This window comes from Stegostoma tigrinum, chromosome 1, assembly GCF_030684315.1.
Source record: "Stegostoma tigrinum isolate sSteTig4 chromosome 1, sSteTig4.hap1, whole genome shotgun sequence".
Classification (NCBI taxonomy): domain Eukaryota; kingdom Metazoa; phylum Chordata; class Chondrichthyes; order Orectolobiformes; family Stegostomatidae; genus Stegostoma; species Stegostoma tigrinum.
In genome coordinates, this window is record NC_081354.1 from 179797316 (window position 1) to 179823291 (window position 25976).

The window sequence follows — 25976 nt, forward strand, 5'->3', positions numbered from 1 at the left end:
TTACCCCTATCTGGTGAAAGCAGTGATACATGCACAGACAGATCCTGGCACAGCGACTTCAATGGCACTTCCTGCAGCCTGCCATATTCGGCTGCGGGCTGTGTCAAAGGAAAATGAATTTCAGTATTATTGCTAACCAATGCAGAAAGTAAGAAGAAATAAAACTAGAAGCTGAAATGTGGAACTTAGCTCCAAAGGAAGGGTGAAAGCACTAAAATTAGGAAGGAACTCAGGAATTTTGATAACAAGTCTTCCAATGTTGTCATTACCGCCTATTTCTTTTAAAATGCACTGTTCAAACAACTCATCACTCTGTACGTAGGTTGTATTTAAAAAAATAAATGAGTATGCTTGTACATGTAGGAAAGGAATTTGGATAAACAGTTTCTTTTCATTCATTCATGGGATATGGGTGTCACTCGCTAGACCAGCATTTATTGCTCATCCCTAATTGCAGGGTCAAACAACCTGCACCAAATTTCTTCTAACAGTGTTAAAGTGTTAAAGCAGAAGTGATAATTTTGCTCTTCACCATAAACCTTGTTCCTTCAACAATCACTGCATCTGAACAAGATGTTGTGAAACTTTAGTAGTCTGTTCAACCTAGAAGCAAAGTCTATTTGGTAAAAAAACAAAAAACTGCAGATGTTGGAAATCAGAAACAAAAACAAATTGCTGAAAAATGTTAACTCTGCTTTCTCTCCACAGATGCTGCCAGATCTGCTGAGCTGTTCCAGCAATTTCTTCACTACTCTTTATGGTGAAGAGCAAAATTTTCGATCAAAGACCATTCATTATCCACTATTGAGGCTGCTTACTTCAACTTGCACAACACTGCCTGTTCTGAGGAAGGGTCACTCAACCCAAAACATTAACTCTGCTTTCTCTCCACAGATGCTGCCAGACCTGCTGAGCATCCCCAGCAATTTACGTTTACATTACTGCCTGTCACCTTCCCTGCTTCACATCTGTGACCAGCTTTCGTAAATTACAAAATGATTAACCTTGAACTGCTTGAATTCTGTTTCATAAATTCATCACTTCTATTCCCGACGACCTGCATCGGTTGATTTAATAAAAAAAAATCAAGGATATGGGTATTGATGGTCAATTAAGTACATCCCTAAATTCCCCTGAGGTGTTGATGGTGAGCTACCATCTTGAACTGCTGTAGTCTTTGCATGTAGGGTCATTCAAAGTACTGTTGGAAAGGGAGTCCCAGAATTTTGACCCGGTGACACTGAGGAACTTGAGATATATTTCCAAGTCAGGATGGTGTGTTCTCTTGAGGGGGACTTGCAAGTGCTGCCCTTATCCTGCTCGGTACTAGACAGCATAGGGTTAGAAGGTATGGTCAGAGGAATGTTGGTGAGTTACTGCACTACATCTTATAGATGGTACACAGTTTTACCACTATGAAAGAATGGCATGGGCGTGGATATTTGTGAATGTGGTGCCAACCAAGGGGGCTGCTTCGTTTCTGAATATTACTGGACCTGCATTGATCCAGGTGTGCACAATGTATTTCATTACACTTCTGGCTTGTGCCTTGTAGATATAGATATGCAGTGGGGAGACAGGTGGTGAAGAATTCCTGCTTGCAGAATTCTCTGAGATAAGGGACCTGCAGATGCTGGAGAATCCAAGACAACAAAGTGTGGAGCTGGATGAACACAGCAGGCCAAGCAGCATCTCAGGAGCACAAAAGCTGACGTTTTGGGCCTGGACTCTTCTGAAATGGGGGAGGGGAAGGGGGTTCTGAAATAAATAGGGAGAGATGTAATAAATAGGGAGACAAGTAGATGGGCAGGGGGGCTGGGTTGCCTTGTTAGAGAGAAATTAAATTAAATCAATACCAAGTGATATGGAGTTGGACAGTTTACCGATTGTGTGGGGAGAGTTGGGGAACTGTAAAGGGGGTTTAAAAAAAAAGACCCCCCTTAGTCCTCCTAGCAGTAGTCAGGATGTGGACCAGAAAAGGGAAGTTAGCGACAGCATAAAATCAAAAGAAAAAGCATAAAATGTGGTGTAGTTTAATGTGAAGCCAGAGGACTAGGAAGTCTTCAACAAAGAAACAAAGAAACCTACAGCACAGGAACAGGTCCTTCGGCCCTCCAAGCCTGCGCCGATCAAGATCCTCTGTCCAACCTGTCATCTATTTACTAATGGTCTGTGTCCATTTGCTCCCTGCCCGTCCATGTACCTGTCCAAATATATCTTAAAAAGATGCTAACGTGTCTGCATCTACCACCTCCGCTGGCAACACGTTCCAGGCACCCACCACCCTCTGTGTAAAGAGCTTCCCACGCATATCTCCCTTAAACTTTCCTCCTCTCACTTTCAACTCATGACCCCTAGTAATTGAGTCCCCCACTCTGGGAAAAAGCTTTTTGCTATCCACCCTGTCTATACCCCTCATGATTTTGTAGACCTCAAATCAGGTCCCCCCTCAATCTCCATCTTTCTAATGAAAATAATCCTAATCTACTCAACCTCTCTTCATAGCTAGCACCCTCCATACCAGGCAACATCCTGGTGAACCTCCTCTGTACCCTCTCCAAAGCATCCACATCCTTTTGGTAATGTGGCGACCAGAAGTTCACACAGTACTCCAAATGTGGCCGAACCAAAGTCCTATACAACTGCAACATGACCTGCCAACCCTTGTACTCAATACCCCACCCAATGAAGGAAAGCATGCCATAAGCCTTCTTGACCACCCTATTGACCTGTGTTGTCACCTTCAGGGAACAATGGACCTGAACACCCAGATCTCTCTGTTCAATTTTCCCCAGGACTTTTCCATTTACTGTATAGTTCGCCCTTGAATTTGACCTTTCAAAATGCATCACCTCGCATTTGCCTGGATTGAACTCCATCTGCCATTTATCTGCCCATCTCCAATCTATCTATATTCTGCTGTAATTTCTGACAGTCCCCTTCACTATCAGCTACTCCACCAATCTTAGTGTCATCAGCAAACTTGCTGATCAGACCACCTACACCTTCCTCCAGATCATTTACATATATCACAAACAACAGTGGTCCCAGCACAGATCCCTGTGGAACACCACTGGTTACAGGTCTCCAATTTGAGAAACTCCCTTGTAGTCATGCAGTGCCTTTAAGGCACCAATAGGATAGGTTCTTGATTGGTAAGGGGATCAAAGGCAGGAAAACAGGGTTGAGAAACACAGCCAGGATCAAATGGCAGAGCAGACTCAATGGGCTGAATGGCCTACTTCTGTACCTCTATCATACAGTACAATCTCACCTCAACTCTGAATTCAGCTCTTTTGTTCATGTTTAGACAAAAGATTGTAAGGAGTCCAGGAGCAGAATTTGTTTTGTTTATTCATTCATGGGATGAGGGTGTTGTTGGCCAGGCAGCGTTTATTACCCATCCCTAATTACCCAAAATGCAGTTATGAGTCAATCACATTGCTGTGGGTCTGGACTCACACGTAAGCCAGGCCAGGTGAGGATGGCAGTTTCCTTCCCTAAAAGGACATTAGAGAAGTGGATGGGTTTTTCCGATAATCAACAATGGATTCATGGTCATACATAGTTACAGCTAAGACTCTTAATTTCAGATTTTAAGTGGTCTTGGCAGAATCTGAAATGTGCAGCAGTAAGCAGGGTACTCCCCTAAGTGCTACTTGAACTTGTGAATATATTGACGGGCTGGTAATTGGCTGTGTTGGATTTGTTTTGTACATTATGTGCAGGACATAGTTGGGCCATGTTCCGCTTTGCCAGGCAGATGAAGGGACATGAAATGGAGCCAGGGGAGGTGGGGTGGGGTGAGAAAGAGAGAGAGAGAAAGGAGACATGGAGCTGAAAGGAATAAAACATAAACAGACTTCAAACCAGAGTACTGATTACAGCTCTGGGTGCTACACTTCAGAAAGAATGAATATATCGAAGCAAACACGCAAGTGTATTATAAGAATGGTTCCAGGGATGAAAGAATTCAAATTATGCAGCGAAGGTGTTGGGACTATTGTCCCTCAGAAGCAGAAGGCTAACAGGGGATTTAATACTCGTTATCAAAACAAGAAGGGTTTTGACAAAGGAGTAAGGAAACAAATTGTTCCATTTGTGAAAAGGATGCAGGACAACAGTGCAAAATGTAGGCAATTCCTCCCTTCAATCAGTTCTACCATTCACATTGAGAACACAATCTATAACATAACACTATGTGAAAGGAATGCAAAATGAGCAAAATGTGACGAGAAAACAATTTTACATAGCAAGCAGTTAGAATCTGGAATGTGCTGCCTGGAAATGTGATACAGCAAGGTTAATTCAAGCGTTCAAAAGGACATTAGATGATCATTTGAAAAGGAAAGAACGTGTAGGGTGTTAGGAGACAAGACAGGAAAATGGCAAAAAGTCAAAGTTTACTTGGAGAGTTGGTGCAGACATAATTTGGGACAGCATGGTGGCTCAGTGGTTAGCACTGCTGCCTCACAGTTCCAGGGACCAGAGTTCAATTCCAACCTCGGGTGACTGTCCGTGTGGAGTTCGCACATTCTCCGCGTGTTTGCGTGGGTTTCCTCTGGGTGCTCCAGTTTTTCCCCCACAGCCCAAGGACGGGCAGGTTAGGTGGATTGGCCATGCTAAATTTCCCATAGTGTTCAGGGATGTCTAGATTAGGTAGATTATAGGGGGATGGTTCTGGGTGGGATGCTCTGAGAGTCGGCGTGGACTTTTTGGGCCTAAGGACCTGTTTCCACACTGTATGAATTCCATGATATCTATAATGTTATTGAACGAAATGGCCTCCATCTGCACCAGAACAATTCTCCCATTCTATATCAGTGTTGTATCTGTACTAGGACAGGTTGGTAGAGGAACAGATTAATTCTGGAGCACAAATGCCCAAGGGTGGCTCAGTAGTTAGCACTGCTGCTTCACAACGCCATGGACTCAGGTTCAATTCCACCATCCAGTGACTGTGAAGTCTGCGCATTCGCCCGATGTCTGCGTGGGTTTCCTCCATGTGCTCTGGTTTCCTCCCACAATCTAAAGATACGCTGGTTAGGTTGGTTGCCCTTGTTAAATTGCCCATAGTGTCCAAGCATATGCTGTCTAGGCGGATAGCCATGGGAAATGCAGAGTATAGAGATAGGGTTCGAGGTTGATCTGGGTGAGATGCTCCTCAGAGGGTCAGTGTGGATCCAATGGGTTGAATGGGCTGGTTCCTTGTTGTAAGGACTCTATGATTCTAAATCTTAAGCAGCCCTTCTACCCAATTTTGAGCTGCTAGATCAGTTCCAATTCTGACATTTAGCACAGTGGTACTGCCATACAACATGATAAAAGGGTATCCTTTATGAGATTTGCTTACTGAAGCTCTGGATCTAAAACCCAAGTCCTCAAAGCATTCCTTGGCCTCAGTATTATCGTGTTTTTCAACATCCCATCAAGCATCCTCCTGACTGTACTTTTTTTTCCATCAGACCCTCTTCATCTTCTGTCATACAGCCAGCTTCCAAGGTCCTATTTTGAGTAATTCCATTCACAAACCTCTTCGTATACCATCCTAAGAAATTTTGAGATAGTCATTTTTCTCTGCTAATGCTAATAATCAATTATTCATGGCTTTGACTGTTTTTCTAACTATTTTTCTCCTTCCTGTGTAAACAGAGGTAGACAGATTCTTGATTACCAAGGGGATGAAAGATCAATTGGGAATATTCAGGAATGTGGAGATTAGGTTAAAATCAGATCAGCCATGACCTTATTCTTGTTCGTATGTAAAGCATCTTTCTTCATTTAAATGTTCAGTACATGCAAGCTGCTGTTTGTAAAAAATAGGTTAATCCATACCTTGTACGGAAAAGGATAAATCTCAAATGTAGAAATGAGAGCTAATGGAGAAAATACTTCAATGGCTGAAAGAACATATTCAGTAGGGTATCTTACACAGTAGTCATTCATCTAAGAGGAATGCGTTGTCCCTAAACATTCACATGAAAGGATAGCTTCAGATTACACTGAAAAATTGAACTACTGATGTGATTCTACTGGGGCATGGTAAAGAGTGGTAGATTGATGGATGACATTATTGATGCAGCTGAAGACAAATATACATTACGGCTCAGAGTTAAATGTCTTAAAATTAAAGACACTTCATCACCAATGAAAACATACTAATTGTTGAGTTGTACATAGATTTATTACTCTTACTATTAGGATTACCATAATAAAGAAAAGGCGATGAGACAAAACTGAAGAAAGGGGCAACTTAAATCACTCTCACCTATTACCATTGCTGCAATTGTTAACATCTCATTCACACAATCAAATTCACAAGATGCCAGAAGAGCTTTGGCAAGTTGAGGATCTAGTGGGAATTCAGACATAATAATTCCAACTTCTGATAAGTTCCCATCGTCATCCAGAGCAGCCAAGTAATCTAGATCTTCCAGCGCCTGCATCAGTGCTTCTGGGGCTGAGGAAAGAATGACAGAAATTACCACCTAGTGTGTTTTCAGGCTACTAAGGAACTACAAAAGGTTGTGTGCACAGCCCAGACCATCATGGAAGCCAATCCCCGATCCATGGACTCCATTCACAGTTCTCACTGCCACAGAAAGGCTACCAACATCAAAGACCCGTCCTGCCCTGATAATGCTCTCCTACAAACTCTTCCATCAGGCAGAAGATACACAGAAGCTTGAATATACACACTGACCAGCTTCAGAACAGCTTCTTCCCTGCCATCATTAGACTGATGAATGGACTTTCTAACTTCAAATGACGTTGATCTTGGTAATGTTGTTCTTGCTTTGAGCACCTCCTGTGCAGCCGTAACCTTGTATGCCTTGCTTTGTTTTCTATGATTTGCCTGTACTCTTGCAAAACAAAGATTTTCACTGCACTTAGGTACATGTGACAACAATAAATCAAATCAAATATTAATAAACTTTAATGCAGGAAGGGTGATCTCAAAACTGAAACTGATGGTTGCTGAGCATAAATTACACACAAATGTGTGATTCACATCTGAGAACTGAAGGTACAGTGCCAGCCATCGAGGTGGAACAGTGACCTTTTGGGTTAATGTGTATTTCAATAATCACAGAAATGTTTCAAAAGAAATTCTTATGGAATGCTTGTGTCCATATTGAATCTTTGAATGAGCCGTGCATCTGCATTTCCCTGTCTTCTCCTCATAACCCCGTGCATTTTTCCTTTTTAATAAAAATCAAATTTCCTACTGATTGCTTCGATTGAACTTGCCTCCAGAACTTTAGCATTTGCTGCATGGAAATTTTTCTCTTCCTGCCCTTTGCTTCTTTATCGTACAATCTTAAATCTAAACTCTGACTCCTTAACCTTTACCTCAGCAGCAACAGTTTCATCACACCTACCTGAACAGTTATCTCAAGATTTTGTTACTCAACTAGTGAAATATCAGAGAAGATTTAAGATGTCACTACTGCTGATTCCCTTCTAACAACATCCTGAGGGCTACCAATACTCAGAAACTAAACCGGACCTACCCATATAAACACAAGATATATGGCTGCAAGAGCAGGTCAGAGGCTAGAAATTCTATAATTAGTAACACACCATGATACCCTAAAGCATGTCCAACATTGACAAGGCAGAAGTCAAGGGAGAAACAGAATATTCACTATGTGCCTGGAGCACGTAGTTCCAACAACACTCAGGAAAACTGACACTTGCCAGGACAAAGCACCCCATTGATTGACACATCCACAAACATTCATTCACTTCACTACCAATACACAGTAGCAGCGGATCATCTACAAGATGCAACATAGAAATTCACCAAGGCTCCTTGATATCCATGACCACTGCCACCCAGAAGGACAGGGCCAGGGATACATGAGAACATCACCAAACTCTGAAATATACGACTGTGCCTTCACTGTTGCTGCGTCAAAAATCACAGAACTCTTTCTCTAACAACACTGCACGTGTATTACACCTAATGGACGGTATCAGTTCAAGAAAACCGCTCTCAGTCACCATAGCGGTAATTAGGGACAAAATAAATGTTGGCCTGACGAGCAAGCCTCAATCCCATGAATTAATAAAATAGGCCATTGGCTTGTTCTGCCATTGATCTAATAATCCTCAACTCACTCCATGTTCCTGCCTTTTCCCCCACAATCCTTAATTCTCTTATTGAATAAAATGGTCTATTTCAGCCTGGAATATGCTAAATTGAACTTTCACTACAACACTCTGTGATAAAGATGTATGACCCCAGAAGAGAAGAACTCCCTTCTCATCTCTGTCCTAATTGGACAACCCTTACTCTGAAATTATGCTGTCTGGTCCTAGACTCTATCTCAAAGCAGAACAAGCTCTACCTCAAGCCACCTAAGATTATATACTGCAATAAATTCACTTCCCATTCTTCGTGAGTGACAATGAGTACAGGCCCAACCTTGATGCACAGAGAGATCTGGGAGTTCATGTCCATTGTTCCCTGAAGATGGCAACGCAGATCGATACAGTGGTCAAGAAGACATACAGCATGCTTTCATTCATCAGACAGGGTATCGAGTACAAGAGTTAGCAGGTCATGTTACATTTGTTTGAGACTTCGGTTTGACCACATTTGGAATACTGCGTACAGTTCTGGTTGCCACATTAGCAAAAGGATGACAAAGATTGGTGGAGTAGCAGATCGTGAAGGGGACTGTCAGAGATTACGGCAGAATATAGATAGATTGGAGAGTTGGGCAGATAAGTGACAGATGGAGATCAATCCGGGCAAATACGAGGTGGTGCATTTTGGAAGATCTAATTTTCAAGAGCAAACTACACAGTAAATGGAAAAGTCCTGGGGAAAATTGATGTACAGAGAGATCTGGGTGTTCAGGTCCATTGTACCCTGAAGGTGGCAACGCAGATCAACAGAGTGGTCAAGGCGGCATACGGCATGCTTTCCTTAAATAGGACTGGGTATTGAGTACAAGAATTGTCAAATTATGCTACAGTTGTATAAGGCTTTGGTTCGGCCACATTTAGAGTACTGCGTACAGTTCTGGTCACCATATTACCAAAAGGATGTGGATGCTTTGGAGAGGGTGCACAGGAGGTTCACCAGGATGTTGCCTGGTATGGAGGCACTAGCCATGAAGAAAGGTTGAGTTGATTAGGATTGTTTTAGGATTATTTTCATTAGAAAGACGGAGATTGAAGGGGGACCTGATTGAGGTCTATAAAATCATAAGGGGTATAGACAAGGTGGATAGCCAGAAGCTTTTTCTCAGAGTGGGGGACTCAATTACAAGGGGTCAGGAGTTCAAAGTGAGAGTAGGAAAGTTTATGGGAGATATGCGTGGAAAGTTCTTTACGTGGAGGGTGGTGAGTGCCTGGAGCACGTTGCCAGCGGAGGTGGTAGACACAGAACATAGAACATTACAGCACAGTACAGGCCCTTCGGCCCTCGATGTTGTGCCGACCTGTCATACCGATCTCAAGCCCATCTAACCTACACTATTCCATGTACTTCCATATGCTTATCCAATGACGATTTAAATGTACCTAAAGTTGGCGAATCTACTACCGTTGCAGGTAAAGCGTTCCATTCCCTTACTACTCTCCGAGTAAAGAAACTACCTCTGACATCTGTCCTATATCTTTCACCCCTCAATTTAAAGCTATGCCCCCTCGTGCTCGCCGTCACCATCCTAGGAAAAAGGCTCTCCCTATCCACCCTATCTAACCCTCTGATTATTTTATATGTCTCAATTAAGTCACCTCTCAACCTTCTTCTCTCTAATGAAAACAGCCTCAAGTCCCTCAGCCTTTCCTCGTAAGACCTTCCCTCCATACCAGGCAACATCCTAGTAACTCTCCTCTGTACCCTTTCCAAAGCTTCCACATCCTTCTTATAATGCGGTGACCAGAACGGTACGCAATACTCCAAGTGCGGCCGCACCAGAGTTTTGTACAGCTTCACCATAACCTCTTGGTTCCGGAACTCGATCCCTCTATTAATCAAAGCTAAAACACTGTATGCCTTCTTAACAGCCCTGTCAACCTGGGTGGCAACTTTCAAGGATCTGTGTTCAAGGACACCGAGATCTCTCTGCTCATCTACACTACCAAGAATCTTACCATTAGCCCAGCACTTTGCCTTCCGGTTACACCTACCAAAGTGCATCACCTCACACTTGTCTGCATTAAACTCCATTTGCCACCTCTCAGCCCAGCTGTGCAGCTTATCTATGTCTCTCTGCAACCTACAGCATCCTTCGTCATTATCCACAACTCCACCGACCTGAGTGTTGTCTGCAAATTTACTAACCCATCCTTCTCTGCCCTCATCCAGGTCATTTATAAAAATGACAAACAGCAGTGGACCCAACACCGACCCTTGCGGTACACCACTGGTAACTGGTCTCCAGGATGAACATTTCCCATCAACTACCACCCTCTGTCTTCTTTCAGCAAGCCAATTTCTGATCCAAACTGCTATATCTCCCACAATTCCATTCCTCCGCATTTTGTACAATAGCCTATTGTGGGGAACCTTATTGAAAGCCTTGCTGAAATCCATATACACCACATCAACCGGTTTACTCTCATCTACCTGTTTGGTCACCTTCTCAAAGAACTGGTCACCTTCTCAAAGAACTATAGTGTCTTTTAACGATAGTGTCTTTTAAGATGTATCTGGACAGGTACATGGATGGGCAGGGAGCAAAGGGATACAGACCCTTAGAAAATAGATGACAGGTTTAGACAGAGGATCTCGATCGGTGCAGGCTTGGAGGGCCGAAGGGCCTGTGCCTGTGCTGTAAATTTTCTTTGTTCTTTAATGTGGATGCTTTGGAGAAGGTGCAGAGGAGGTTCACCAGGATATCGTTTGGTATGGAGGGCACTAGCTATGGAGAGGTTGAGTAGATGAGGATTATTTACATTAGAAAGACTGAGGTTGAGGGGGGACCTGATTGAGGTCTACAAAAATCATGAGATAGAGAGACAGGGCAGATAGCAAGAAGCTTCCGCGCTCCCCAGCCCACCGGCACCCCACCCCAGCCCCCCCACCCCGCCCAGAGTGGCGGACTCAATTGCTCGGGGTCACGATTTCAAGGAGAGAGGGGAAAAGTTTAAGGGAGATGTGCATGGAAAGTTCTTGACTCAGGAGAGTGGTGGTGCCTTGAACACATTGCCAGCGGAGGTGGTAGAGGCGGGGACCATAGTGTTAAAACGTATCTAGATGGATATACGAATGGGCAGGGAGCAGAGGGATACAGATCCTTGGAAAATAGTCGACAGGTTTAGATAGAGGATCTGGATCGGCACAGGCTTGGAGGGCCGAAGGGCATGTTCCGATGCTGTAGTTTTCTTTGTTCTTTGTCCTAATTAACATTGTTTCATAAGAAAACCCTTTTCATGCACGAGATTAATCTAGTGAATGTTTTCGGGGCTGCCTCCAAAACAGTACATCTTTCCTCCAACAATGGGATGCAAGCTACTCTCAGTACTCTTGGCATATTAAGCCTTTACTTGCTCAAATGATTTGTATTATCATAAAATCTAATACTGTTAACCAGATAGTCCATTTTCCGACATCCTTTCCTTTCCTCCAAAACGTTTAACAGCCTTCCTTTTCAAAGTTATTACAAATTTTGCCTCTGTCAACCAATTTCATTTTTGACGAACTTACACATCAAAAACTTCTCATTTGACTCCTTGCTCTTCTGGTGAAGATCCTGAATTGATGTGCTCTAGTTATCAACTCACTGAACACAGGATTTGATTTTTCCCAATCGCATTGGAATTCTCTATTACCAACCTGAATTTTCTGCACTTTAGCCAGAATTTCTGTCGTCCTCATCCTCAATAATAGCACCTTATTACTGGCAAGCTCTCACTAAATCTTTTTAGTATCTCTATGGCCTCAACATCTTTCCTATTCAGTATCTGGGGGCCAGGCGGTGGTGACAGACCCCACAAGTAAATAAATGAAACAAAAATCTAGAGGCCCAGTTAATGACATGTATTCAAATCTGACCATGGCAGATGGTGAAATGTGAATCCAATAAATTTCAAATTGTCACAGCAATTTACAGGGGTCCCAGATTTATGAACATTTGACTTATAAACGCTCATCATTATGAGTGCAATCTTATACAGGGGTGCAACTTTGAAGGTTCTACATACGAACTCCTCCTATGCTTATAAATGGCTTATAGAATTATAGAGACACACCGCACAACAGACCCCTTAGACCAAAAAAGTCTATGTTGACCATGATTCCACGCTAAACTAGTCCCACGTGCCTGCTCCTCGCCCATATCCCTCTAAACTTTTCCTATTCATGTACTAGATGATCAGAGGATTAGATAGGGTGGAAAGTGAGAGACTTTTTCCGAGGAAGATGACTTCAGCTTGTACAAGGGAGCATAGCTACAAATTGAGGGGTGTTAGATGTCAGATGCAGGTTCTTTACTCGGAGAGTGGTAAGGGCGTGGAACGCCCTGCCTGCCAATGTAGTTAACTCAGCCACATTTGGGGCATTTAAACAGTCCTTGGATAAGCAGATGGATAATGATGGGACAGTGTAGGGGGAGGGGCTTAGATTAGTTCACAGGTCGGCACAACATCGAGGGCCGAAGGGCCTGTTCTGCGCTGTATTGTTCTATGTTCTATGTTATCCAAATGTCTTTTAAATGTTGCAAAGGTACCAGCATCCACCACCTCCTCTGGCAGCTCATTCCACTTACGAGCCACGCTTCGTGTAAAAAATTTGCCCCCAGTGTCTTTTTTAAAATCTTTCTTTTCGCACCTTAAAAATGTTCCCCCTAGTCTTGAAATCCCCCATACGGAAAAGACATCTAACATTAACTCTAACTATACCCCTGAATATTTGGTTTCTTTGTTCTGTATTTTGAATGCAAGTCGAAACCATCAATTTGTAAACAGACTCCAGAAAGGAATTCATTAGCAACCTGGGGACCACCTGTTAACTACCGTACAAAAGAATGTTGGAATGGTTATCAAGTCAACTCTGATTTGCTCAGGCAATGGCAAGGTGAAAGCAACATGGAACTACAACTTTCCACACTTCTAGCAAGAACAAGTGAACCATATCATGCTCGCAACTGATTATTCTTAGTTGTCTGTTAGTGAAACTATTCGGGCACAAAGGATTGTTCAGCAAGTGTTGCCCAGTTGCAGAATTACATCTAACAGCAGGTGTGCACAGGCAAAGTCACCATAGTCTTACCAGACGATAGGATCGCTCTCTCATGAGAGAGAGATGACACGTAGTGATTTAATCAAAAGGTCACCATGCCTCAGGTGAAAGGAGACGTTGTGAAAGGGAGTTCTTCAGAGTAGCGTACAGTCATTTAATTAACAGTAAGCAGAGAATTCACCGGATGCCATCTGCCTTTGTGCTAGCCCTCGGAAGAACCAATCTACCTCATGTTACACCTCTGCCCTTTTTCCCATGGTTGTGGAAACCTCTTTTCAAGTAATAATCCAATTCCATTTTGAAAGACTTAACTGGCCCCACCTTCACCAAATTCTCAGGCAGGCACTCCAGATCTTAACAAGTAGCTCCTGATGTCAAATGATGGTGAGGGCTGGTGTGGACTCTATTAAGCCGAATGGCCTGCTTCCACACTAAAGGGATTCTATGATAGTCATTACCCTTATCGGGCATAAATCATTTTATCACTATATTAAACAGTGGAGGTTCTTCATTCTGCACTTTTCGTAACAAAATGGATTATTTCATGTTTCTCTGCATAAATCTTACTCCACAACACTTTCTGTAAATGACTTGGATTCTGCACAAAAAGACAAATAGACAAGCAGTGATCCTAGAGCATCAGTGACGAGTGAGAACAACTATCTCCTACTACTCAGTGCACTCAGTCATCAAGCCAATTTTTTGTTAAATCTGTGAAGGGTAGGGCTTATTCAATTAATGGTAGGGCCTTGGGTAGTGTTGTAGAATAGAGGGACTTAGGGCTGCAGGTACATAATTCTTTAAAGTTCCATTACATACATTCAGGACGGTTAAAAAAGCACACTTGCCTTCATCATTCAGTCCTCTGAGTACAGAAGTTGGAGTATTATATTCAATCTGTACAAGACATTGGTGAGGTCTCTTCTGGAATACTGCGTCCAGTTCTGGTCACCCAGTTATAAGAAGGATATTGTCAAGCTGGAGAGGGTTCACAAGAGATTTACCAGGACACCACCAGGTATGGAAGGTTTGAGTTACAAGGAAAGGCTGGATAGGCTGGGACTCTTTTCTCTGGAGTAGGAGGTTGAGAGGTGACATGATAGAAGTTAATAAAATAACGAGAGGTTTTCGGAGAGTTGATGGTAGATATCTTTTCCCCGGGATGGGGAATCTCAAGACCAGGGGTCACATTTTGAAATCTCTCTATTTTCACCTTAAAAAAGACAACAGGCAAACGTTTTACCCAGAGAGTAGGTCGCGTTGGGAACGAAAGTCCTGAGGAAGTGGTGGATGCAGGTACAATTACAACATCTAAAGGAGTAAGAAAGGTTTGGAGAGATTATGGGACAGGAGCAGGCAAGTGGGATGAGTTTAGTTTGGGATTATGTTCACCACAGACTGGTTGGACCAAACAGTCTTCTTCCATGTTGTATGACTCTAAGGCCCAATGACTCTAAGGCAAGATCAACAGACTATGTAAATTAAAACTTAAGAGTATTACGTGAAGGTGGAGCTAAGGTAGGAGATCAGCTGTGATTATATTTAATGGTGGAACAAGATTGACTATGCTCGCTCCTACATTCTAAAGTTTTACAGAAAATACAGAAAAAATGAGGACTCAGTAACAAAGTGCACTTCAATAATTGTCTGCAACCAGTTGGAAACAGCTGGAAATTCTATTTGAGTGCCAGACCAACATGCCGACCGCACATACTGTTTTTGTTGTTTTTACCTGGCCTATCCAAAAAGTCACATTGTCCCATATCTGCAATATCCAGCCTCTTCAGCAGAAGCACAAGGTGGCTGAGATTTGTTTCAGACACTCGAGGTGGTGAAACTTCCGGCATCTCATTATGAAACGCTTCGGAGTACAAGCGGAAGCATTTCCCTGTAGAAAAAAGAAAGTATACCGTGTTAAACAACTCCCTTAAAAACCTATGATCAGAGATAATGGGAACTGCAGATGCTGGAGAATCCGAGATAACAGAGTGTGGAGCTGGATGAACACAGCAGGCCTAACAGCATCTCAGGAGCACAAAAGCTGACATTTCGGGCCGAGACCCTTCATCAGAAAAGGGGATGGGGAGAGGATTCTGAAATAAATAGGGAGAGAGGGGGAGGCACATCGAAGATGGATGGAGGAGAAGATAGGCGGAGAGGAGAGTATGGGTGGGGAGGTAGGGAGGGGATAGGTCAGTCCGGGGAGGACAGACAGGTCAAGGGGGCGGGTTGAGGTTAGTAGATAGGAAATGGAGGCGCAGCTTGAAGTGTGAGGAAGAACAGGTTGTGGGGGGGGGATGATCTGGGCTGGTTTTGGGATGCTGTTGGGGGGGGCGGGATTTTGAAGCTTGTGAAATCTACATTGACCCCATTGGGCTGCAGGGTTCCCAAGCGGAATATGAGTTGCTGTTCCTGCAACCTTCAGTTGGCATCAGTATGGCACTGCAGGAGGCCCAGGATGGACATGTCGTCTAAGGAATGGGAGGGGGAGTTAAAATGGTTTGCGACTGGGAGGTGCAGTTGTTTATTGCGAACCGAACGTAGGTGTTCTGCAAAGCGGTCCCAGCCTTCACTTGATTTCCCCAATGTAGAGAGAGCCACAACAGGTACAGCAGATGCAGCATACCACATTGGCGGATGTGCAGGTGAACATATCCCCTCCCCCTACTGCATCCCAAAACCAGCCCAGCTCATCTCCGCCTCCCTAACCTGTTCTTCCTCTCACCTATCCCCTCCTCCCACCTCAAATTGTAGGTAGCAGTGGCTCGAAGATTTCAAATTCTCTGTCCACTTCATTAATATCATCTAGGAGTGCAGGCATATTTAGAACATAGAACATAGAACAGTACAGCACAGAACAGGCCCTTCAGCCCACAATGTTGTGCCGACCACTGATCCTCATGTATGCACCCTCAAATTTCTGTGACCATATGCATGTCCAGCAGCCTCTTAAATGACCCCAATGACCTTGCTTCCACAACTGCTGCTGGCAACGCATTCCATGCTCTCACAACTCTGTGAGAAGAACCCGCCTCTGACATCCCCTCTATACTTTCCTCCAACCAGCTTAAAACTATGACCGCTCGTGCTAGCCATTTCTGCCCTGGGAAATAGTCTCTGGCTATCAACTCTATCTATGCCTCTCATTATCTTGTATACCTCAATTAGGTCCCCTCTCCTCCTCCTTTTCTCCAATGAAAAGAGACCAAGCTCAGTCAACCTCTCTTCACAAGATAAGCCCTCCAGTCCAGGCAGCATCCTGGTAAACCTCCTCCGAACCCTCTCCAAAGCATCCACATCTTTCCTATAATAGGGCGACCAGAACTGGACGCAGTATTCCAAGTGCGGTCTAACCAAAGTTTTATAGAGCTGCAACAAGATCTCACGACTCTTAAACTCAATCCCCCTGTTAATGAAAGCCAAAACACCATATGCTTTCTTAACAACCCTGTCCACTTGGGTGGCCATTTTAAGGGATCTGTGTATCTGCACACCAAGATCCCTCTGTTCCTCCACACTGCCAAGAATCCTATCCTTAATCCTGTACTCAGCTTTCAAATTCGACCTTCCAAAATGCATCACCTCGCATTTATCCAGGTTGAACTCCATCTGCCACCTCTCAGCCCATCTCTGCATCCTGTCAATGTCTTACTCATTCATCCTATGGACAGTATTTTGTATTTGTTCAAATTAAATTTCATGTGCCATTGACCTGCAAACATACATCTTAAAACATCTATTAAGTCGTCTCATTTGATTAGGACTCTAATTTCCTCTGAGAGCTGTCTCCTTGTGGGAAATAATTTCCTACCACTAACAGGTGAGACCAATGATGTCAGATTTTGCAATGGGGTCACATCTGCTGTGAATGCTATTGTCAGATTCCTCAACATCTTGCCAGAACTCTATTCTTGCACAGGATGGAATGGCCAAATTTGTTACTCATCCCAAACTGCCCTTAAACTGCATAGATGGCCAGGCTACTTCAGAGGGCAATTGAGAGTCAACCACATTGCCATTAGTGTGGAGTCCAGGCAGCAGTATTTGCTTTGCCAAAGGAAGCTGGTACACATATTTCAAGAGCACCTCTGCCTTGCCACTTCCCTGATATTCAAAACAACTCCAGAATAGCTTTCTTTCTAAAAGATATTTTCGAAATTAAAAATGTTTCCTCCAGCTGCATTCATGTCTTATTCTGAGTTGGCCTGACCCTGTGATTTGTGGGATTGCTCTGAACTGGATATAGTGTGGGGCTGCAGTCACATGCGAGATAAGGTGATTTGGGATTGCAAGTTCCTGTCACACAAGGGAATTAGTGAACCAGTTGGCTCTTTAAGGCAATTTGGCAGATTACAGTAACAGATGTTTTTATCTGGTGCTAGCTCAAAAAAATTAGTTACCAAATTTACAGAGTTCAGTTGTGTAATTTGTGTTGGGATTAAACTCTCAATTTGAGCGCATTTGACATTTTTGCCCAGTAGAGAACTTGGTCGCATTCCTATTTAATTATTAATGAATATAATTATTAACCTATTTAATAATGAATGAAGCACAGACAATTTTTATTGTACCTCAGGCTATGAAAGAACTTCACTCCTTTCTTCCCAATTATCACATTAGCACAAGTGAATCTGAACCATTAACTGAAAATAGTATCTTTAAATTTGATTAAAAGAAAAATCAATTAAACAATAGACAGCCAATTTTCAAAACTGCTTATTTGTTGCAAAATTTTAAAAATGGAAACAATTGATTTTCTTACAGAGCCAATCTTTGTAAAAATAATCTTTCCGTAAGTCTGAGAGGATATTCTCACAGATAAGACATTGGCTGATGAAAGACATGAATGTCTTATGAAGCTGTGGTAAACATTCAACCAACTTTATATTTCGAACACTACCCTCCAGCCTCAGGATTAGGAAATTCGTAAGTGTTTTTTATGGCTTTCTTTCAATGAAACAAAAGAATCTGAAACAAGACCATTCAGCACACATTGTACGTAGGAGCATGAGCTGAGATCCGTAATGTTAATCTTCTACCATGCTGAGCGTCTTGTGACACAATGACAAGAAAATGTCTACGTATAACAATCAACTTCCATCTATTAGTCTACAGAAAAGCCAAGATGTGGAACAAGTCTTGGAATGCAAAAGCTAAAAAAGAAATTGTGCAAAAACTCAGCAAGTCTGGCAGTATCGGTTATGAGAAAGCAGACTTAAGTTTCGGGTCCAGCGACTCTTCTTTAGAGGTTTTGCACAGCATTGGGAACTATGCATCCAAAGCTGCCAGCTCTGTTCAAGCACACCATCAAGAATGCATGTCAGGTCATGTCATGAGTACAAGCACAATATTATAGCCACAGGCTTTGAAGGGAAAAAAACCATAAGGTTCATAAAAGATGTCTGTCAGAGGCAACAAGTAGCAAAGAGATAATGGGAACTGCAGGTGCTGGAGATTCCAAGATAATAAAATGTGAGGCTGGATGAACACAGCAGGCCAAGCAGCATCTCAGGAGCACAAAAGCTGACGTTTCGGGCCTAGACCCTTCATCAGAGAGGGGGATGGGGGGAGGGAACTGGAATAAATAGGGAGAGAGGGGGAGGCGGACCGAAGATGGAGAGTAAAGAAGATAGGTGGAGAGAGTGTAGGTGGGGAGGTAGGGAGGGGATAGGTCAGTCCAGGGAAGACGGACAGGTCAAGGAGGTGGGATGAGGTTAGTAGGTAGCGGGGGGTGCGGCTTGGGGTGGGAGGAAGGGATGGGTGAGAGGAAGAACCGGTTAGGGAGGCAGAGACAGGCTGGACTGGTTTTGGGATGCATTGGGTGGGGGGGGGGTGGGGGGGGGGGTGGGGGGGGGGGAGAGAAGAGCTGGGCTGGTTGTGTGGTGCAGTGGGGGGAGGGGATGAACTGGGCTGGTTTAGGGATGCAGTAGGGGAAGGGGAGATTTTGAAACTGGTGAAGTCCACATTGATACCATGTGGCTGCAGGGTTCCCAGGCGGAACACGAGTTGCTGTTCCTGCAACCTTCGGGTGGCATCATTGTGGCAGTGCAGGAGGCCCATGATGGACATGTCATCAAGAGAATGGGAGGGGGAGTGGAAATGGTTTGCGACTGGGAGGTGCAGTTGTTTGTTGCGAACTGAGCGGAGGTGTTCTGCAAAACGGTCCCCAAGCCTCCGCTTGGTTTCCCCAATGTAGAGGAAGCCGCACCGGGTACAGTGGATGCAGTATACCACATTGGCAGATGTGCAGGTGAACCTCTGCTTAATGTGGAATGTCATCTTGGGGCCTGGGATGGGGGTGAGGGAGGAGGTGTGGGGACAAGTGTAGCATTTCCTGCGGTTGCAGGGGAAGGTGCCGGGTGTGGTGGGGTTGGAGGGCAGTGTGGAGCGAACAAGGGAGTCACGGAGAGAGTGGTCTCTCCGGAAAGCAGACAGGGGAGGGGATGGAAAAATGTCTTGGCTGGTGGGGTCGGATTGTAAATGGCGGAAGTGTCGGAGGATAATGTGTTGTATCCGGAGGTTGGTAGGGTGGTGTGAGAGAACGAGGGGGATCCTCTTGGGGCGGTTGTGGCGGGGGCGGGGTGTGAGGGATGTGTCGCGGGAAATGCGGGAGACGCAGTCAAGGGCGTTCTCGATCACCGTGGGGGGAAAGTTGCGGTCCTGAAAGAACTTGGACATCTGGGATGTGCGGGAGTGGAATGTCTTATCGTGGGAGCAGATGCGGCGGAGGCGGAGGAATTGGGAATAGGGGATGGAATTTTTGCAGGAGGGTGGGTGGGAGGTGGTGTATTCTGGGTAGCTGTGGGAGTCGGTGGGCTTGAAATGGACATCAGTTACAAGCTGGTTGCCTGAGATGGAGACTAAGAGGTCCAGGAAGGTGAGGGATGTGCTGGAGATGGCCCAGGTGAACTGAAGGTTGGGGTGGAAGGTGTTGGTGAAGTGGATGAACTGTTCGAGCTCCTCTGGGGAGCAAGAGGCGGCGCCGATACAGTCATCAATGTACCGGAGGAAGAGGTGGGGTTTGGGGCCTGTGTAGGTGCGGAACAGGGAAGTAGCAAAGAGAGTTGACCATGGCTATTTTCCAATACACACTTGCTCAGCTCCTGAGAAAATGCTTACTAAGTAGGTGGTATATTCTAATATCCGGCTGTGCTTAAAGTACTATCACAAAAACTTTAAAGGGATATGTGGGCTCCAATTGTTGAGCTATTGCCAGTATTTCTGAAAACTGAATATTTCCTATTTTACAACAGTAAAATGTTTTGAGATATGCAATGAATTAGAATTACTTTTATTACTTATATTGTCAAATGAGTACAGTAAAAACATTTAAAAGGCATCTGGTTGGGTGTATGAATTGGAAGGGTTTAGAGGAGTGTGGGATAAATACTGACAACTGGTCAGCATGGAAGAGTTGGATCAAAGGGTCTGTTTCCAAGTTGTGCAACTCTATGGCTCGAAGTTTTGAAGTTGCCACTTACGGCGCCAATGGCTGAGGGAAGTACTACATAAATCCAAGAATTTCTTTTAAAAAAATAGTAGATAAGAAACGAGGAGTTTATGTTGAAACTGCATTGGACTTTGATTAGGCCACAGCTGGAGTACTGTGAACAGTTCTGGTAACCAGGCTACAGGAGAGATCAGATTGCACTGGAGGGGCTGCAGAGGAGGTTCACCAAGATGTTGCCTGGCACGGAGGAGTTTAGGTTGGGAGAGGATAGGTCAGCCTGGGGAGGACGGACACGTCAAAGGGACGGGATGAGGTTAGTAGGTAGGAAATGGAGGTGCAGCTTGAGGTGGGGGGGGGGGGGGGGGGGGCGGGGGAGAGATAGATGAGAGGAAGAACAGGTTAGGCGGGCAGGGACGAGCTGGGCTGGTTTTGGGATGCAGTGGGGGAAGAGAGATTTTGAAGCTGGTGAAATCCACATTGATACCACTGGGTTGCAGGGTTCCCAATGTGGATTTCACCAGCTTCAAAATCTCCCTTCCCCCCACTGCATCCCAAAACCAACCCAGCTCATCCCCACCTCCCTAACCTGGTCTTCCTCTCACCTATCCCCTCCTCCCACCTCAAACCGCACCTCCATTTCCTACCTACTAACCTCATCCCGGCCTCTTGACCTGTCTGTCCTCCCCAGACTGACTTATCCCCTCCCTGCCTCCCCACCTATACTCTCCTCTCCACCTATCCATCTTCGGTCCGCCTCCCCCCTCTCCCTATTTATTTCAGAATCCTCTCCCCACCCCACTTTTCTGATGAAGGGTCTAGGCCCGAAACGTCAGCTTTTGCACTCCGAAGATGCTGCTTGGCCTGCTGTGCTCGTCCAGCTCCACACTTTGAGAAATAGTGGACACCGCTTGGAAAATGTAAATTTTCTGCTGTACACGTATAGCGACTTTCTACAGCGATTTCCCTATAATGTGCTTTTCTAAGACGGTTTTGTAAAGCGTGATTTTCTCTAAGGCAATGACCGCATGACTGCGACTATTGCATTACAGGGCTACCTGTACTTGGATGAACATTTGAAATATCATAAAGTGAGATGGGTGCAGATTTTACAGTAGTTTTTGTTGGTGCATTCTTGATGGGCTAATGGGTTTCTTCTGGACTGTATGCTTCTATGATTCTTTGTCCTTGTTGTTCAATTTTGTGTGCAATGAATGATGGGAACTCCTATAAAGCCAGCTCAGCTTCCTTCTACATAAGTCCAGAATTTCTTCTGTGTAAACAGAGAAAGTAGCAACTTGAATATGGGACCACTTATTTGATGGCAGGTGTGAAACAGACTATTGGAGGTGGTGCTCCTTCTGCAGTAGTACCCGTAGAGACGACAATGCATCATACTAAAAAGTGGTGAGGCTCAAATATGTAGACAATGGCTGCAACATCCAGAAAACATGATCGGATAAAGCAAAATAGGAAAGTTGGAAAGTAAGGCAATGCGATGTAGAAATGTTGAATGTCAGTCACAAAGGGACGCTCATTAATTCGTTCCAATTTCATTTTCTATCCTTGTACAATTGCGAGGCACTCAAAGTGTTCTGCTGAATGTCAAATTTAAATTGAACTTACAATATGGAACTTGGCACACTGACACAATTTATGGATTTCATACTTGACATATTGCACCCATCTACATGATTTTTTTTAAAGTCATTCATGATATGTGGGCTTCACTGGTTCAGCCAGCATTTATTATCCATTCCCATTTTATCTGGAGGAGGAGGTGGTGGTGAGCTGCTTTCTTGAACTGCTGCAGCCCAGGGAGGAGGGACACATGCAGTGTCGTTACAAAAACATTCCGGAATTAAGCTGTGGTGAAGGAACAACAAAATGTGTCCAAGTCAGATAGGCGAATGGCTTTGAAGAGAACTTGTGGGTGACTATGTTTCTGCGTATCTGCTATCTTTGTCCTTCAAACTGATCGCAGTGATTGCAGTGTGCAAGGGGCACTTGAAGGAGCCTTGCAGTGCATTATGTCAATGGGACACACTACTGCCAGTCTGTGTACTGGTGGTGAAGTGAGTGTATGCTGACAATGGTGTGAATAGGGCATCCTGGATAGCATTGACCCTTTTGAATGTTACTGGAGTTTCACCCACCAAATCAAGTGGAGGGTATGCATCAAGTTCCTGACTTGTCTCTTGTAGATACTGTACAATCACAATGGAGCCAAAAAGGGAGTTACTCTCTTCAGCATTCTTGGTCTCTGACTTACTGTTGTAGCTTACGGTTATGCTTGCATGTATGACCATCACCAGGTGCCTCGTTCACTTTTCAAAACCTAATCAGAGAAATCGTTCTGTGCAAAATGTCCTGGATTTCCGACAGCCCCACACCACCTGGAACACTGCCGTCAGTCAGAAGAACTGTCTTGGTGGATTTTTGAACGCAAGCCAAAAGTTCTTAAGGAACAGAAACAAGGCGCTCAGATTACTAAAACGATTGAAATGCAGGTGATGGCAAGCAGACTGCTTTTCTGATATGTCTGGGACTTGAAAACTATTGGCCTGCACTGGTGGCACCGGACTCACTACTTCCAATCTCTTGAATGTATCTACTTTTGATTAGTATATGGTATCAGAACAGCAGGCAAGTTCCCTCTCAAATCCAGTCCAAATATCATTTTTATTGTTCGGGTTTTAGAATGCTTGCTCATAGTGTTAGTGCAGAGCAGTTCAGGGAAATCGCAATAACCTCAGTGGAATAATGTGGCTGATGTTACTTCCAGAGCAGGAATGCTAAGCTGGAAATCTGCAGCTTATTAAAAAACTGGGCTTTGTGGGAATACATGGAAGACAACTTCACTTTTCAGAGGAAAGGATTGGGAAAAATCAGCTTTGTTGAATGCAGGAGGAGTTGACATGGACGGCTAATTTCCCTGGATTTGAATCACTGTAAAGTAATCATTTTGAGGAACTGCTCAGGGACATGGATTTACTCTAAGAACTTTCAGATTGTTCTATATCCAATTAGGTCAGTTTGTTAGGGCAGATATCATTCTGGGACACAACTGCTTCACAGTATCATCAAGCTAGAACCCTAACAAAATTGAAGAGTTTACTTTACAATTTCAAAGCTGAAGATATTGGCACGTTATTTCTCTGTACACAACTTACGTTTATACAGCACCTTCTAACTTAATACATTCTTCTTAGAAAGATTATAGGGCAAAACTAAAACTACAGGAAAGCAATATTCAGGCAGATGACCAGAAGTTTTGACACATGAACCAACAGCAATAGTGAAACTCAGAAATTAGACAGATTAGGGTCAACACAGCTGCAGGCACGGCCATAGATGGTGAACCAATTAAAAGTTAAGGCTAAACCAGCGGAGTCTAGATACCTAGCCCCGGAGGAGATGAGAGGTAGAGAGATGTGAGGCTACTACAGTCTTTGAAAACAAAGGAAGGGCATTTTATAATCAAGTTTCTCGTTTGACTGTAAACTAGATGTAAGTTACCAAGCCCAAGGGGTGATAGGGAAGTGGAATATGTTTCAAATTAACAAAGGCTACAAAGCTTTTGCATAACTCAGGTCAACGGAGGATGGAAAAAAAAACTGTGCAGGCGTGAGATAACAAATGCGTGGCAAGACCAAGGCATGAATGAATGAGAATTTCACTGGTACACCAGCTAAGATTAGGATAAAATCAGGCGATGTTGGTAAAAATAGATGGTCTTAAGAGATGTCAATAGACACATCTCACACTCACTTTAATGATATTGTTAATGAATTAACACTTGACTTGAAAATTGAGGTCATTGTTAGATACAGTAGTGCAAAGAAGCTTTGCAAATAACACAATTAGATCATCACATCAAAACCCAAATGCTGCACATTTACAACCTACAAGCAAACAATAACATTGCACACTACATCAAACTACTAAGCAGTCAAGAGCAACTGTAGTCCAATGGGTGCTGCAATTACTAGTAGATGACTAAGAGAGAGTGAGGCTTTGTGGGTGGAGCTAAGAAATAAGAAGGGGATGGCGATGTTAATTGGGGTTGTGCTGTAGGCCCTCAAATAGGAAACAGGAATTAGAAGGACAAATATACAAGGAGATTGTGGAGAATTGCAGGAGGAATTGGGTTGTCACAGTGGGGGATTTTAATTTTCCTAACACAGACTTGGAACTGCCATAGTGTTAAGGACTTAGATGGAGTTGAATTTGTTAAGTGTGTTCAGGAAAATTTCTTCAAGCAGTATATAGAGGGTTCTACTCAGGAAGGGGCAAAGCTCAACCTGTGCTTGGGAAATAGGGTAGGACAGGTGACTGAGGTGACAGTAGGGGAGCACTTGGGACCAGTGACTATAGTTCTACAAATTTTACAATAGTCATGGAGAAGGGGAAAAAAAAATGAGTCCACAGGTTCAAGTTCCAAATTGGGGAAGGCAAGTGTTGATGGAATTAGACAGGAGCTTGCAGGGGTTGATTGGAGTTGTTTGCAGGCAACAAAACCTCTGGCAAATGGGAGGCCTTTACTACTGTCACAGCTAGAGTTCAAGATCTATATGTTCCTGTGAGGGTGAAGCGCAAGCTTGACAGGATTGGGGAGCCCTGGATGACAAGATATACTGAGGCTTTGGCCAGAAAAGAGGAGGAGGCATGGCTCAAGAACAGGCAGCTGGCATCAAGGGAATCCCTGGATGTACATAGAAGATACAGGAGTTTACCAAAGGAAGAAATCAGGAGGCCAAAGAGGGGGTTACGAGATAGCTTTGGCTGAGATGATTAGGGTGAATCCAAAGAGATTCTTTTAAGTATATGAAAGGAGAAAGAATAACTACGATGGAGAATATGAACACTCAAGAACCAAAGTCGGCTCATATGTGTGAAACCGCATGAGATGGGCAAGGTCCTCAAATGACTATTTCTCCTCTGTGTCTACTGTGGAGAAAGACGTAAAGGCTCGGGAACCTGGTGAAGTTAGCGGTGATATCTTGTGGACAGTCCATATTGTAGTAGAGGTGGTGTTGGAAATATTAAAACATATGAAGGTGGGTAAATCTCCTGGTCCTGGTCAAATATATCCTAGAACCCTGCGAGAGTTTAGAAAAAGGAACTGCAGGGGCCCGGCTGATCTATTTGCATCACTGTTAGCCGCAGGTATGGTACCGGAAGACTGGAGGGTACTGAACATTGTGGCCCATATTCAAGAAGGGCTGCAAAGAAAAACCTGGGAATTATAGACCAGTAAGCTTAACATCTGTGGTAGGTACATTACCTGAGAAGATTCTGAGGGATAAGATACACATGCACTTGGAA

The 25976-nt window shown here is 44.0% G+C and overlaps 1 protein-coding gene across 4 annotated transcripts in view; it reads right to left on the minus strand.

Moving 5' to 3' along the window:
* LOC125454935 (putative pre-mRNA-splicing factor ATP-dependent RNA helicase DHX32) overlaps positions 1-25976 on the minus strand; it is a 106498-nt gene that overhangs the window by 16671 nt on the left and 63851 nt on the right. For 3 of the 4 annotated variants that reach the window (XM_059650423.1, XM_059650426.1, XM_059650421.1), the window contains 2 exons: positions 14934-15089; positions 6269-6460 (listed from right to left, as the gene is read on the minus strand). In XM_059650423.1, coding sequence (XP_059506406.1) covers positions 6269-6460; positions 14934-15089 — 348 coding nt within the window. The remainder of the gene's footprint in view (positions 1-6268; positions 6461-14933; positions 15090-25976) is intronic. The other variant, XM_059650427.1, reaches the window with a different exon arrangement.